At 41.5% G+C, this 15595-nt stretch overlaps 2 protein-coding genes across 2 annotated transcripts; one reads left to right on the forward strand and one right to left on the reverse strand.

Annotated features, from left to right (window-relative positions):
• Positions 1–9485: 9485 nt before the first annotated feature.
• LOC111908955 (uncharacterized) lies at positions 9486–11731 on the forward strand. Its single transcript, XM_023904753.3, has 2 exons — positions 9486–10691; positions 11477–11731. The coding sequence occupies exon 1, from the start codon at positions 9668–9670 to the stop codon at positions 10619–10621; it is 954 nt and encodes a 317-aa protein (XP_023760521.1). The 5' UTR covers positions 9486–9667; the 3' UTR covers positions 10622–10691; positions 11477–11731.
• A 1082-nt stretch (positions 11732–12813) lies between these two features.
• On the reverse strand, positions 12814–14543 carry LOC111908954 (peroxisomal 2,4-dienoyl-CoA reductase [(3E)-enoyl-CoA-producing]). The gene is made up of 5 exons (XM_023904752.3): positions 14110–14543; positions 13873–14032; positions 13644–13786; positions 13338–13560; positions 12814–13163 (listed from the first exon to the last, which is right to left on the reverse strand). The coding sequence occupies exons 1-5, from the start codon at positions 14293–14295 to the stop codon at positions 13009–13011; spliced, it is 867 nt and encodes a 288-aa protein (XP_023760520.1). The 5' UTR covers positions 14296–14543; the 3' UTR covers positions 12814–13008.
• Between the last annotated feature and the right edge of the window lie 1052 nt (positions 14544–15595).

The following is a 15595-nucleotide window of genomic DNA, read 5'->3' on the forward strand; positions in this document are numbered from 1 at the left end:
TTTACGAGGTGAGTTTTCTCACTATACTGTACCCGGAAGGGTTTGACTGTGTGACCGGAAGGTCGGATATGTTATGTGATATGTATGCTATATGTGGTAAGTTAATTGATATATGTGCTATGTATGATATGTGGGCCGGAAGGCAATATGTTATGGGCCGGAAGGCGATTATGTTATGGGCCGGAAGGCGTTGTATTGAGGACCGGAAGGTCAGGGCCTGGAAAGGCGTATGTGCGTAAGTGTATATTGGGGAACTCACTAAGCATTTATGCTTACAGTTGTTGTGCATGTATTTCAGGTACTAGCGAGGACCGTGGGAAGGCGCCGGCGTGATCGATACACACTGAAGATTGTTCTTATGATCTTGGGATTTTGAATAATTGTATTTGACAGAATAATTAAACTATTTATGCCTTGTTTTAAATGGAAACAACTATGTTTTAAAAATAAAAAAATAAAAAAAAAATTCGTTTGAAAATTTTGCGTTGTTACAATTGGTATCAGAGCCTTGGTTTGAGAGATTCGGGTGCACCTTCGGGGGTAACTGAACTCAAACCGAGGATTCGAGGAAACTTTTCAAATAAAGGCATAAACTTTTGTAAATGGTTTTGTGGTAAGCAAGAAAGAAGCAGTGTGTACGATCAGTCAGCGCCCGAACGGTAAAGATCCCCAAAATACCTTACAATATTATATAATGTGAATTGTTATGCATGCTAGAAGACTAGGTATTCATGATAGGACTAGAGTGGCCTGATTTGTGATGCCTTAGTCTAGGGAAGTTTGCTTATATGAGATGCTTTGCTAGTATGCGAGTAGATAGTGTATATCAGAAGTAGAGTACTCACTATCCGAAGTTTGGGGAGGAGGATTTGGGATGAACACTGATGCGGTGTGGTCGGTAGTATTGGGCCCATACTACCGAGGACACCGGGTCAGTGGGAGACCCAAGTAAGAATCCTTGGGTATCGGGGACGGGGTAGGGTTGCGTTATCGAGTGCAATCACACTTGATGGGGTCTCTGATAGTTTTATGTTGTATTTCAGAGACATCATGGTTAGACCACGCCACGGAGCGAGTACGAGCGGGGTGAGTGACGAGGATATTCGTCAAATGATTCACGAGGAGGTGGCGGCGGCGATCCGGGCTGAGATCCCGGAGATGTTTGGGTCTATCAAGACCACCCTGATGGAGACATTCGATGAGCGGTACGCCGCGTTGACTGAGGCTGCAACCGCTGCAGCTACCGCAGCTGTGGCCGCTGCTAGGCCACAGGGGGGCGACTCGTTGCTGTTTCGGGAGTTCAGCAACACGAAGCCACCAGAGTTCGATGGGACGCAGGATCCGATTGCTGCGATGAGGTGGATCGCAGATATAGAGGGGTGCTTCTACACTTGTTCATGCCCGGAGCACCTGAGGGTACGGTTCGCTTTGAACCAGCTCCGTCTGGGAGCAAAGGACTGGTGGAAGTTCGTGACGGCGAACTTCACTTTGGCAGAGACTGCGGCAGTGACATGGGAGGGGTTCACTACCATGTTCAGGGATGAGTACGTTCCCCCGGTGGAGCGGGAACGATTGGTTCAGGAGTTCTTAACCCTCAAGCAGGGTACTGATTCGGTGGCGGCGATCACGCGGAAGTTCCATGAGAGGGCGATGTTTTGCCCCGAGCTAGTGGCCACAGAGCAGGCTCGGATGAGCCGGTACTTGGGTGTTCTGAGGAGGGAGATCCGGGAGTTTGTGTCAAACTCCACTTACCATACTTTTACTGAGCTTCAGGCGAATGCCAGGAAGCGTGAGATCGAGTTAGAAACTCAGGCCAGGGAGGAGGCCGAGTCTCAGCAGGCAGACCGGCGGCCGGCTCAGTCTCAGCTGGCAGCCAAGCGGATCAAGTCCGCCGATTCGAGGACGGGAGGTTCGAAGAACCGCATTTGCGTAAAGTGCGGCAAGGGTCACGATGGGGCGTGTCGAGCCGGTGCTTGCTACAAGTGTGGCAAGGAGGGACACATTGCTAGGGAGTGTCCCAAGGGATTTACGGTTTGCTTTCATTGCAACCAGACCGGCCATCGGAAGGCCGAGTGCCCTCAGCTTCGTCAGGGATCTGCACCTGCTGCCAGGACTACTGAGACTCGACCGGTGAAGGTCGAGGCCCCGAGGGCTCATGGGAGAGCCTTTCAGCTGACTGCGGAGGAGGTCCGCGCTGCGCCCGATGTTGTGGCAGGTATGTCGTAATTCATGTATTTATTTTAATGTCGAGATGTTATGCTTATGTTATTATATGCGTAGGTACCTTCCTTGTGAACTCTGTGCATGCCTTAGTGTTATTTGACTCGGGTGCTAGTAGGTCCTTTGTGTCCTTAGCCTTTAGTCAGCATATCAGCGTTAGTCGTGAGTCGTTGAGTCGACCTTTGAGAGTTTCTATAGCTGACGAGAAATCGATTTATGCCACGGAGGTTCTTCGAGGATGTGTGCTAGAGATTTTCGGGGTTGAATTCCCGATTGACCTGATTCCTATTGCGATGGGTGACGTCTGTGTTATCGTGGGCATGGACTGGTTGAGCCGATTCGGCGCTGTCATCGACTGTGAGCGTCAGTTGGTGACCATACGAGACCATAGAGGGGGAGTTCTCTCGGTGTACGGTGAGGGTACCCGTTCAGGATCAGCTTTTTGTTCGGCCGCTAGGGCGAGGCAGTGTCTACAGCAGGGCTGTAAGGGTTTCGTGGCGTATGTGATGGATACGCGGGAGGTTTCCGAGAGACCGAAGTCAGTTAAGGAGGTCCCTGTGGTGCGTGAGTTTTCAGATGTTTTTCCCGAGGAACTGCCGGGAGTACCTCCTGTGAGGCAAGTAGAGTTTGGTATCGATCTGGTTCCGGGGGCCGCGCCTATTGCTAAAGTGCCCTATCGTCTTGCACCTCCAGAGATGCAAGAGTTGTCCTCGCAACTCCAGGAGTTGTTGGGGAAGGGATTCATTCGGCCGAGCAGCTCGCCATGGGGAGCACCTATTCTGTTCGTCAAGAAGAAGGATGGTTCACACCGGATGTGCATTGATTACCGGGAGTTGAACAAGCTAACGGTCAAGAACCGTTACCCGTTGCCGAGGATCGATGATTTATTCGATCAGTTGCAGGGAGCATCTTGGTTTTCCAAGATCGATCTGAGGTCGGGATACCATCAGGTGAGAGTACGGAATGAGGACGTCCAGAAGACAGCGTTTAGGACGCGATATGGGCATTATGAGTTTGTGGTGATGCCTTTTGGACTCACCAACGCCCCGGCTGTGTTCATGGATCTCATGAACAGGGTATGCAGGCCGATGTTGGATCGGTCGGTGATTGTATTTATCGACGACATTCTGGTATATTCGAGATCTAGAGAGCAGCATGAGGAGCATTTGAGGGAGGTCCTGGAGGTATTGAGGTCGGAGAAGCTTTATGCAAAGTTCTCCAAATGTGACTTCTGGTTGCGGGAGGTCCAGTTTCTAGGACATGTGGTTAATCAGAAAGGGATATTGGTCGATCCGGCCAAGGTTGAGGCGGTGATGAGTTGGGAGGTGCCGAAGTCACCCTCTGAGATCAGAAGTTTCCTTGGGTTGGCAGGGTATTATCGGAGATTTATCAAGGATTTCTCCAAGATCGCAGTGCCACTCACCAGATTGACCCGGAAGGGTGTTGCATTCTCATGGGGGCCCGAGCAGCAGACCTCCTTTGAGACACTTCGCCAGAGATTGTGCGAAGCCCCGGTATTAGCTCTCCCAGAAGGGATGGAAGATTTCGTGGTATATTGCGACGCATCGATTTCGGGATTGGGTGCAGTGTTGATGCAGAGGGGTCATGTGATAGCTTATGCGTCGAGGCAGCTGAAGCCTCATGAGGCGAAATATCCCACGCATGATTTAGAGTTGGGGGCAGTAGTTTTCGCTCTCAAGATTTGGCGTCACTACTTGTATGGGGTTCGATGTACGATTTACACGGATCATAAGAGTTTGAAGTATTTGATGGATCAGCCCAACCTAAATATGCGTCAGAGGAGGTGGTTGGATGTGGTCAAGAATTATGATTGTGAGATCCTGTACCACCCAGGCAAGGCTAATGTGGTAGCCGATGCATTGAGCCGCAGGGCGGAGAGCACTCCATTGCGAGACGTATGCTTGAGACTGACTGTGATGACTCCTGTATTGGATGATATTCGTAGGGAACAGGCTGAAGCTGTGCGACCAGAAATGCAGAAGAAAGAGCGGGTTGTGGGGTTAATCTCAGAGCTTGTCAAGGATAGTCGAGGGCTTATGACGTTTCAGGGTCGGATTTGGGTACCGTTCGTGGGCGGCACGCGTACTACCTTGATGGAAGAGGCTCATAGATCGAAATTCTCGATTCATCCCGGTGCTACAAAGATGTATTTGGATTTGAGGAAGGAATATTGGTGGCCCTGTATGAAGAGGGACGTGGCATGGTTCGTTGAGAGGTGCTTGACCTGCCGTAGGGTTAAGGCTGAGCACCAGAGACCGCATGGCAAGTTACAGCCATTGGAGATCCCCGAGTGGAAGTGGGAACGGATCACTATGGATTTTATCACCAAATTGCCGAGGACTGCTAGGGGAGTTGACGCAATTTGGGTGATCGTGGATAGGTTGACGAAGAGTGCACACTTCCTTGCCATCAGTGAGAGTTCTTCAGCGGAGAAGTTGGCGGAGATATATGTGAGAGAGGTGGTATCTCGGCACGGGGTGCCGATCTCGATTGTGTCAGACCGTGATGTGCGCTTTACTTCCAGATTCTGGAAGAAATTCCATGAGGAGTTGGGTACTAAATTGCATTTTAGTACCGCATACCATCCCCAGACAGATGGTCAGAGCGAGCGGACGATTCAGACACTGGAGGACATGCTCCGAGCGTGTGTGTTAGACTTCGGGGGTAGTTGGGATGCGTATTTACCATTGGCAGAGTTCTCCTACAACAACAGCCATCATTCGAGCATTGGTATGCCACCTTTCGAGCTGTTGTATGGTAGGAGGTGTCGGACCCCCATTTGCTGGGGAGAGGTGGGACAGAGAGTGATGGGCAGCACGGAGATCGTGCTCCAGACGACAGAGCAGATTCAGCAAGTGAGACAAAGGTTATTGACCGCCCAGAGCCGACAAAAGAGTTATGCAGACAGGCGCCGATCCGAGCTTGAGTTTCAGGTCGGCGACTTCGTTCTCCTGAAGGTCTCTCCTTGGAAAGGAGTGATTCGATTCAGTAAGAGAGGCAAGTTGGGGCCCCGGTATATTGGGCCATTTCGTGTGATTGCAAGGATAGGTCGGGTAGCCTACCGGTTGGAATTGCCAGCGGAGTTGGGTCAGATCCATGACACTTTTCATGTGTCGCAGTTGAGGAAGTGCATAGCCGATGAGTCGGCAGTGGTTCCATTGGAGGATATTCAGGTGGATGCGAGCCTGAATTACGCGGAGAGACCAGTGGCGATCAGGGATCGGAAGATCAAGGTTCTGAGGAACAAGGAGGTACCTCTGGTGTTGGTTCAATGGCAACACCGTAAGGGATCGGAAATGACTTGGGAATCGGAACGCGAGATGCGGGGGCAGCATCCGGAACTATTTGCAGAGTGAGACTTCGAGGGCGAAGTCTAATCCAAGTGGGGGAGAGTTGTAACAGCCCGAAATCTCAGGTATTGTTTAATTATGTTTTGGGGTGAGTTGAGAGGGGACTCGGCGAGTTGGAGCCTAGACTCGCCGAGTAGGATCGCAGACTTGGTCGCGGGTCCGCGACTGGACTCGACGAGTCCAGATATGGACTCGGCGAGTCGACGCTGTTCAGCAGAAACCCTAACCGTTCAGTTTTGAATCGTATATAATACTCTCATAGGCCGTCATTGTCCGTTTTTAGTCGACTGAGAGGAACCCTAAACGGCTGTGGACATCTAGAGCAAGATTGGAGGATATTAGGGCTTGAAGAAATTGTTGGGCAAGGAGGAGAAGGGTTTTGGCTAAAGGAACAGCAAGGGATTCGAGTTCTGTGGTTTGGAGACACAGAGAGGGCATATTCCAGGTAAGGTTTCGGATTCCCTTCTGTTAGTTAATGTGTTTATGAACCTAGGGTTTATGAAAACCCATTTAGTGATTAGATGGGTTATTATGTTATTACCCAGACGTTATATCCACAGTAATGAGATGTTTAGAAGTCCAGAGAGTCCCGTGGTTGTATATCTTGGGACCATACGTAATTCAGGAAGCAGTTGCTCGTCTGCATGGCATGGACTCGCCGAGTTGTTCTTCAGACTCGGCGAGTAGCTTGAAGATTTACTGGGACTCGCCGAGTTGTTCTTCAGACTCGGCGAGTGGAGTCGGGGTGGCCCCGCGATTCTTCCAGGAGTAACTCGTCGGGTCGAGGAGGGTACTCGACGAGTAGATAAGGAATCTCAGAAAGTTGGAGGACGTCTAGACTCGCCGAGTCGCCATGGTACTCGCCGAGTCCGGTTGAGCTGACCGTTGACCGTTGACCAGAGTTGAACTAAGTCTGACTTCTTAGGGATAGTCACACTTAGAAGATATAAGTATTAATGAGTTATGTAATGTTATAGGGAGGTTGTAGCTCGTCGGTTGTGCACGAGTCATTTCGGGATTTGCTAGCGCCCAGCTTTTACGAGGTGAGTTTTCTCACTATACTGTACCCGGAAGGGTTTGACTGTGTGACCGGAAGGTCGGATATGTTATGTGATATGTATGCTATATGTGGTAAGTTAATTGATATATGTGCTATGTATGATATGTGGGCCGGAAGGCAATATGTTATGGGCCGGAAGGCGATTATGTTATGGGCCGGAAGGCGTTGTATTGAGGACCGGAAGGTCAGGGCCTGGAAAGGCGTATGTGCGTAAGTGTATATTGGGGAACTCACTAAGCATTTATGCTTACAGTTGTTGTGCATGTATTTCAGGTACTAGCGAGGACCATGGGAAGGCGCCGGCGTGATCGATACACACTGAAGATTGTTCTTATGATCTTGGGATTTTGAATAATTGTATTTGACAGAATAATTAAACTATTTATGCCTTGTTTTAAATGGAAACAACTATGTTTTAAAAATAAAAAAAAAATAAAAAAAAAATTTGTTTGAAAATTTTGCGTTGTTACAGAGCCACTACAACTGACATGGGTAGAATTCTTCGTACACTTTAAACGCAAGTTTTGCTCAACCCAAAACATGTTAGAGCTGGAGAACCAGTTTCTGACATTGAAAAAGGGCAACATGTCCATTGATGAGTATACCAATGCCTTCATATACAAGATGGAGTTTGCATTGTGCATCGTCCCAGATAAGCTAGCAAAAATCGATAAGTATACAAAGGGACTACCATGGGAGTACATTGTGCCAGTACGTCATGCATCTACTCTTGAGGCAGTCATTTGGGTTGCTAAGTCTGTCGAAGAAATGATCAAATGCAGAACCACCAACAAGGTTGAAGTTGGTAGGAAGAAGTTTGAGGGGTCTTCAAGGTCCGACAAGAAAAATAGGCTCCTGAAGTATAACCCCAACAACAAGAGGTATGCGAATAACAATGAAGAAAAATGGTGTGGGAAATACAAAAAGAAGCACTATGGGAGATGCTACGGAGAAGTGACTTGTTATAAGTGTGGGAGGATCGGTCACTATTCCAAGGATTGTACGTTTAATGATAAGGTATGCTACAGATGTGGAGACAAGGGGTATATGTTAAAAGATTGCATGAAGAAAAATGAAGCAACGAGGCCGAATGCACCGCCGAAGCCAAAGGCAAGAGCATTCCAGATGATCCTTGATGAAGCAGGTGAAGATGTAAGGGATTAGGAGTAAGGATCTATAAAGTAGCCATACAAATAGTATCATGTGGTGTAGCCTATTATAAGAGGCCTAGTGTAGGGTGAACTTGAATATCTATGTAATCGTTTCAAGAAATAATATAAAACTTGGTTATGCTATCTGATGTGTTAAGTTGTTATATGATTTTTGCATGCAAGCTTGTGGATCCATAAACTCTTTCACCTTGTGAATCTTTTGAAGGTATAAAGTCCATACCTTGCTGATGTTCTTTCTAGATCTCTTTAGATGGGTATTCATAAAAAATGGTTGCTTGATCGTTTCCTTTGGCCCATGCATGAGTTAAGTGACTATAAGTGTTGTAAAAGTTAAGGTTTTGTGTTTTGACCCTTATCTAGCCATGCAAAGGTGTAAAGTCAGTGACCTTATGGGTTAAGACATTCTATAGTGGTCAGATATGAAGTTGGAATAAGTGTCTGAAAGGATTAAGACCTAAAAGTTGGAGTTCTTGGACAAGGTAGAGTACGTTGGGAGTACTCCTGGCTACGCCCCGTGTAGCCAAGCCCGTCCTTGACTTCACTGATTCGAGACGTACGCCCCCACGTACGGACCGAGAGGGTTGACTTGTTGACTTTTGACTTTTCGTCAAAAGATTTGAGGTTTTTAGACCATGGAAGGGGAAATGGTTTGTTTGCCCTTCAGGGGGGTAGTTGTTGGATTTGGACTTGTGAGTCGGGTTAATGACCATAATTGAGTAGGGTTACTTGTTGTGTTTATTAGGCAGAGTTTAGTTCCAACAGTTTGGGAGTGAGATTTAACAATTTAGAGATAATTAATTTAAAAAACAACAAATTTTTTTATCAATATATGTTATGATAAATAAATAAATTCCTAAAAAGTAATTTAACATCAAAGAAAAGCGTTAAAAAACAAATTAAATTACAACATAAGATATTACAAACGAAAAACATCAAAAATATTATCTTCCAACGGAACATAAAAAAAATCTTGTTTTCAAACGGAACTTAAAAAACATTGTATTTGAACAAAACATAAAAAACAATATAATGATAATAATTTAAATAAAAATATAAAAGAAAATAATAGTTATATTTTTTATTTTTATTTTAAACAAAGAAAAGAAAAAAACTTATATATTAATTAATCTCTTTTAAAGTATATATAAAAAAACACCTACCTTCTTTAATAAACAAAACCTTTAAATGACACATGTCCCCTTTCTAGATAGACTAATTGATACGTGTCAATTTTTAAAGAATTCTTAATTTAATATCTATTTTTTTTGTTAACTTAAATATTTGAAAATGGTAAGTATTTATTCAAAAATGGGAACTAAGGAATTTTCAATTTCAAGTAATTAGATCTTAATTTCTAAAATACGATTTAAATTTTATGACAATAATGTTTTAAAAGACTAATAAAACAGCTTTTAGTTTTATCTAATAGTCATTTATTATATTTTTTTTCCATGATAAAATTTTTAATTGTTAATTTTTTTATCTATATAAAATTTTTGGTTTCAACGAGTTTTGATTGAATGATGTTTTTTTAGAAAGAAATTTGAATGGTTCTTTTAAGAAACCTAAATTAAAAAATCTACCCTAATAATAATAAAATGAATCAGTGATTGTAAAATTTTGTTCCTGTGAAACAAAAGTTTTTGGAAAATTAGGAAAGGCAAAAAATTGATTCTCTCCGCTCGTTGTTTGAGATGAAATAAAAGTAAGAAAGGCTTGCGGAAAGGCACCGCCTTCTTCCTCCATCTCAGGCACCTTCCATTTCCCTCTCATACTCAACCCCAACCCCAACCCCAGATCCACTTTTTATCTTACAGATTTCAACAAAATTACATCAATCCGCCATGGATCTACATCAAGAAGAGCTCCAATTCCTCTCTGCTTCCGATATTCTCAAAGAATCAATCGCCATCCCCAAACAATCCCCTCAAACCTTTTACCTCATCACCCTAACCCTAATTTTCCCATTATCATTCGCTATTTTAGCTCATTCTCTCTTCACTCACCCTTTAATCACCCAAATCCAGGATCCATATGGCTCCCACACCTCCCAATGGACTAAACTCCTCGTCTTTCAATTTTGTTACCTCATCTTCCTCTTCGTTTTCTCCCTCCTTTCCACCGCCGCCGTCGTCTTCACCGTCGCCTCCTTGTACACCTCCAAACCCGTCTCCTTCTCCTACACAATGTCCGCGATCCCCTCCGTCTTCAAACGCCTCTTCATTACCTTCCTATGGGTGGGTCTCACCATGGTAGCTTACAACATTGTGTTTCTCGGGTTTATTGTTCTGTTGATCATCGCAATCGATACACAGAACTTGGTTTTGTTCTTCTTCTCTCTGATTATCGTCTTCCTGTTGTTCCTCGTTGTGCATGTCTACATCACTGCACTCTGGCACTTAGCAAGTGTGATTTCTGTACTTGAGCCTGTTTATGGCTTCGCCGCCATGAAAAAGAGCTTCGAGATCCTCAAAGGAAGGGCTCGCATGGCGTCTGTTCTTGTTTTCGGGTATTTCATCATTTGTGGGGCGATTAATGGACTATTTGGATCAATTGTCGTCCATGGTGGGGAGTATTATTACGGGGTTTTCTCAAGGATCGTGGTCGGTGGATTCTTGGTCGGTGTTCTTGTGATTGTGAACCTGGTGGGATTACTGGTTCAGAGTGTGTTTTACTATGTGTGCAAGAGCTATCATCATCAAGAGATCGATAAGAATGCTTTGTATGATCATTTGGGTGGATATCTTGGAGAGTATGTGCCTCTTAAAAGCAGCATTCAGATGGAGAATTTGGAATAATAATGAATCAGTATCAGTAATTACACTGAATCTTTGTTTGTACTTGTTGTGTATCACCAACGAAAAAAAGGTTTGAGATTTTCTTTTTTGTAAATTTGGATACTTTTGTTATCAGTATGACTTTTAATTTCAATCCTTTTTTTAACCCATCTTAAAAAAACAATAATCATTGGATATAGATTGGCCATTAAATTTGTCATTAATCTTGTTTTATGTTGGATTCCTGTTATATAATCAAATGCTTATTGATGAAAGCTCAATAAAACCCCTCAAATGCCCACTAAGGTTATCTTAATTAATTGCGATATTTGTCTTGTGTTTGTTTGGGTATGTATGTATTAAGGTTTATTTATGTAAGAATATGGTTAGAAAGTGAGAATTGTAAAGAGCATTTATAAAGGTTTTCGAGTTATTTAATGACTTATTTTTGTCTCATATCTCTGCAACTTTATTTTATATCTACCAAAATCTCCTTTATCAACTTTTTCAAAAACCTTTTACTTTTATCATATTAGATTGGGTTAATAGCAAGCAATTTGTTCTTCAGATCATTTATCTTTTAATTGTATCAAATATGTCACTAAACTTTCTTTCCGATAGATTTTAAATAATTTGTTCATTTAGGCCTACTGATATTTGCTTCTATTAGATAAAAATGCAATCTAATGGCATAATGACAACCTATAAAAAGTCCAGTGACATATTAAATATATTTATAAAAAACACATTATGTATTATTGTAACCTTTTAAGATTTTGGACATTGGGGATAGTTATGTATTTTTATTATATTTTGGGGTTGGTTTGGTTGTTTTACATTCTTTTATGCAAATCGTACAAATAATTTTAATGGCAGTGGGAGCATAGTGAATGAGCAGGTCTGCAGGTGTTCTACAACATTTGAGAAGCCAATTCCTTGAAGATGCTAGTCAGGGTACACCTCTAGTTTATTGAATAGGATTAAAGGGGGAATCCGAAAATCCGATTTGATATCTTGTATTTTCGGATTAAGATTGTAAATTTCAAAAAATTGGGATATTTTTTAAATTGGAATTCAAAAATACTAAATTAGTAATTTAATGTATAAATTTTGCTTTGCATTTGAACTGCACTTAAATTAGTTATCGGTCATTATGTTTCTTTCGTAATTACATTGTATAAATTTATAGGTGTGTGGTCATATATATATATATATATATATATATATATATATATATATATATATATATATATATATATATATATATATATATATATATATATTTTTCTTTATTAAACATATATTAAATTGGTTCAGTCAGTGTTGTAATAAGATGAATAGATGGAGCTTTAACTTATTTACTGTGGTTAAGATACTTTCTGAATTGTTTTAAGAAAAGTTTGATATGTATGAATGTATCATGTGACATGTGCGGGATGTGTACATCCACTATTTTCTAGTTACGTGAATGAACACCAGAAAAATGATGAAAGGAATCGGGTGCTGCTTCAGCTAAGGGAGGAATGAAATTAATGAATTTGTTGAGTGTTGACGACATTGAAACGGAAAAAATTCTTATTATTTGGAGTAAAATACTAAAACCGTCTATGTGGTTTGGTACTTATGGTTTCTATTTATTCATTATTTATTTATTTATTTATCTATTTTGCGCTTGGATTGATCTTGTTCAATGTAAACTGGTTCCAACCGGACAAAAACCGGTTTGAACCGTCCGGACCGGGAACTAGAGACAAGGGAGCAGTTTAACGATAACCGATTTTATGTTTATTTTTGAATCGGAATGAACCGGCTGAGTTTTACAAAAATCAGGTTGAACCGGTTAAATTGAATAAAAACATATGAAAAAAGACATTTTCATAATAAACTTGGTGGTCTTTTTCATATCAATTTAGATTTTTTTCTAGATAGTAAAACATATGGTAAATGTTACCAAGTTTTTTGATGCTTTTGTATTAATCTAAAACTATATTTTGTTTCGGTATTATACTTTATTTTTCTTTTTGATGTATGTGATTTGATGTAAAACTTGTGGTTATGTATTTTTAATGTAGTTGGATTAATCTATAAGCTTGTTTTTATATGTATTTTTAATGTTTGAACTTGTGAATGTCAAATTCTTGATTTATGTATGTATATGTATATGTAAAAAAAAAGAAAAAAAAATGCATATTTATGAACTTAATTCCATATCATTTATGATCCCAAAATCATAATATTATATTTAAATCAACCTTCATAGTTCCACTCCTACTTGCCCCAAAGGTAAATCGCAGAACATAACAAGTCAAAGGCAGACTAGACATACGAAACTAAAAGTGTAAAACAAATAATAAAAACCCAATCAATTACATGAACGTGACACTAAAAGGGAGTTGCAGAATTTGACCTTAAAGTTTGCTCTTTGGAACACCAACAGGGGCATCTCTAGACCTCTTTTCTACGACCTTTGAAAGTTGTCTTACAGCCTCTTTTGGCAAATCTCGTGGCTTGCTCAGCCATATTCCACCATCAACCACCAATGTTGTCCCGTTTACATAATTACCTTCAAACATTCATCAACATACTTTTTCTCAATTTCACGCAAAATGCTAAAAATCATAAAATTCTATTTATACATTTTGTTTTTCTAGTAAAAGGGTTGTTTTATGTGTCAAACCCGTTCTCAAATAACTATTGACAAAACATCGAACACCTAGAGTGCATATGGCTAACTGACCTGCATTGGATGCAAGATAGAGAGCAGCCATGGCGATATCCCATTTCTTCCCCATCCTGTATAAAGCAGATGCTTCTTGTTTCTGGCGCCTGACATCCTCAGGTAAGAGTTTGGTAACACCAGCAGTGTCATCAATGGGGCCTGGTGCAATCCCGTTAACTCTGATTCCATAATCAGTTCCCCATTCTAACGCCAGGCTCCTTGTAAGGCTATCTACAGCTGCCTGTTACAATGAAAAAACAAGATATCAAGATTAACAAGTTTGATCTTGCATTTGCGTAACGATTTAAGGGTAATTCACGAGACCTTAGCAGCAGAGACATGGATTTGATACCAACTTGCTGTATAATGCAAAGTTGCACTTATGTTTATGATTACTCCCCCTTTCTTCAGATACTTGAGAGCTTCATGACACATTGTGAATGTCCCAACTGCATCTATATCTATCACTGCAATCACCAGAAGTTTAAACTTTAAATTATGGTATATAAGTTACAGAAATCCGTAATTTTAGTTCGTCTGATCTTAATCGTACCTGTTCGGAAACCATTAGGCGATAAATCCTCGGAAGGGACAAGAAAGTTTCCAGCCGCCGAATTTACGAGGATGTCAAGCTTGCCGAACTGCTTAATCGTTGTCTCTATAACTCGAGCAGCGTCCTCTTTATTCCGAACATCTCCTTCAACCCCAATAGCCTAAAACGAATAGTTGAAATTACGTTTCAGAATTTTAAAGTGAAGTCGAAGATACAGAGAGATGAATAGGGCTTTACGTGAATGCCGAGAGATTGAAGAGCAGAAACCGCGGAATCAAGGACGTGTTTACGACGACCCATGATGGCGATGGAAGCTCCATGTTTACCCAATTCTGCAGCGATTTCAAATCCGATTCCAGATCCACCGCCGGTCAACAGCCCCACTTTCCCTTTCAGTATATCTCCCTTAAATGGGGACTCCATTGTTTCTTCGGAATGGTAGTTGAATTGGGATTGAAAGAATTGAATTTGATTATGAATGGAGGAGTCACCATCGGAACAGTCCGTTGGCCGGCTGCTTCAGAAATATGCTTCTTTTCGATTCCCAATTTTGTTTTATATCGACGGGCATCGGAATTCAATGGAGATTCGATTTGGATCCTTCCCTCGCCAACATCTGGACAAGCAGCGTCAAACTATCAGTTGTATATTTAGGAACCGATCAAGTCGATCCGAATGCACAACAAAAAATAACGAAATATAATAACCGAAAACAAAACCGAACCGATCCAATTCAATCCAAATGCAGAACCAAAAATAACGAAATAGAATAACCGAAAACAAAACCGAACCAATCCAATTCGATCCGAATGCTGAACCAAAAATAACGAAATATAGTAGCCGAAAATATTGGTTCGATTCCGGTTCCGTTCCGGTTCTAAAACTGCAAAGAACCGAATTTATTAAGTACCCTGATGTTTTTGCATTTTGAGGTGACATTTTCTTATTATCAATTAATTTAATTTACCATTATATATATATATATATATATATATATATATATATATATATATATATATATATATATATATATATATATATATATATATATATATATATATATATATATATATATAAAAGTTGTGCACCTCTTAGGAATAGTAAAATTCCTAAAAAGTTGATGGAAATGGTCTCTTTCATTATGGGTTTAGTTGCAATTTCGGTTTGGATTTTGTAGGTGGGTATTTTATGAAATTATGTATATTTAGACACGTGTTGTTCATCGTTGGATTTGTCTGTATTTGTATTTGATGTTTATCTTAGCGTTTTTAGATCTTCTTCACAGTTTCCCTTCGTATCCTCCCGATGAAAACATCTTCTACCCACCGCCTCTTTCGTTTGATTTATTCTCGATTGTTCCAATTTTTCAGCCTGATTTCTTCTGATTCATCTCCTCTCACTCTTCCTGGACCACCGCATAGTTTACCTCTTGCTAAGGTATGCATCGCCAAATCGACTACCACCAGACAACCACCTCCACTCCTGCTTCAGACCACCATTTTCGTAGGTTTCTACAAACCGTAAAGTAGCCTGATACTTTCATTCATCTGGCGCAACCTTTGCCCCCCGACACACTTATCACTTTCGTTTCGTACGCACAAACCTCGATTTCGCGTATTCTGTTTGTTCTATACTGTCCTAAATCGATTGCTGCCATATGATCTCTGGAAATTACACCTCAATTTCTTCAATTTCATCAAGGTTAGTTTTGGATTTTCTATTA

This window comes from Lactuca sativa, chromosome 3 (assembly GCF_002870075.4).
Source record: "Lactuca sativa cultivar Salinas chromosome 3, Lsat_Salinas_v11, whole genome shotgun sequence".
In the NCBI taxonomy this organism is placed as follows: Eukaryota; Viridiplantae; Streptophyta; class Magnoliopsida; order Asterales; family Asteraceae; genus Lactuca; species Lactuca sativa.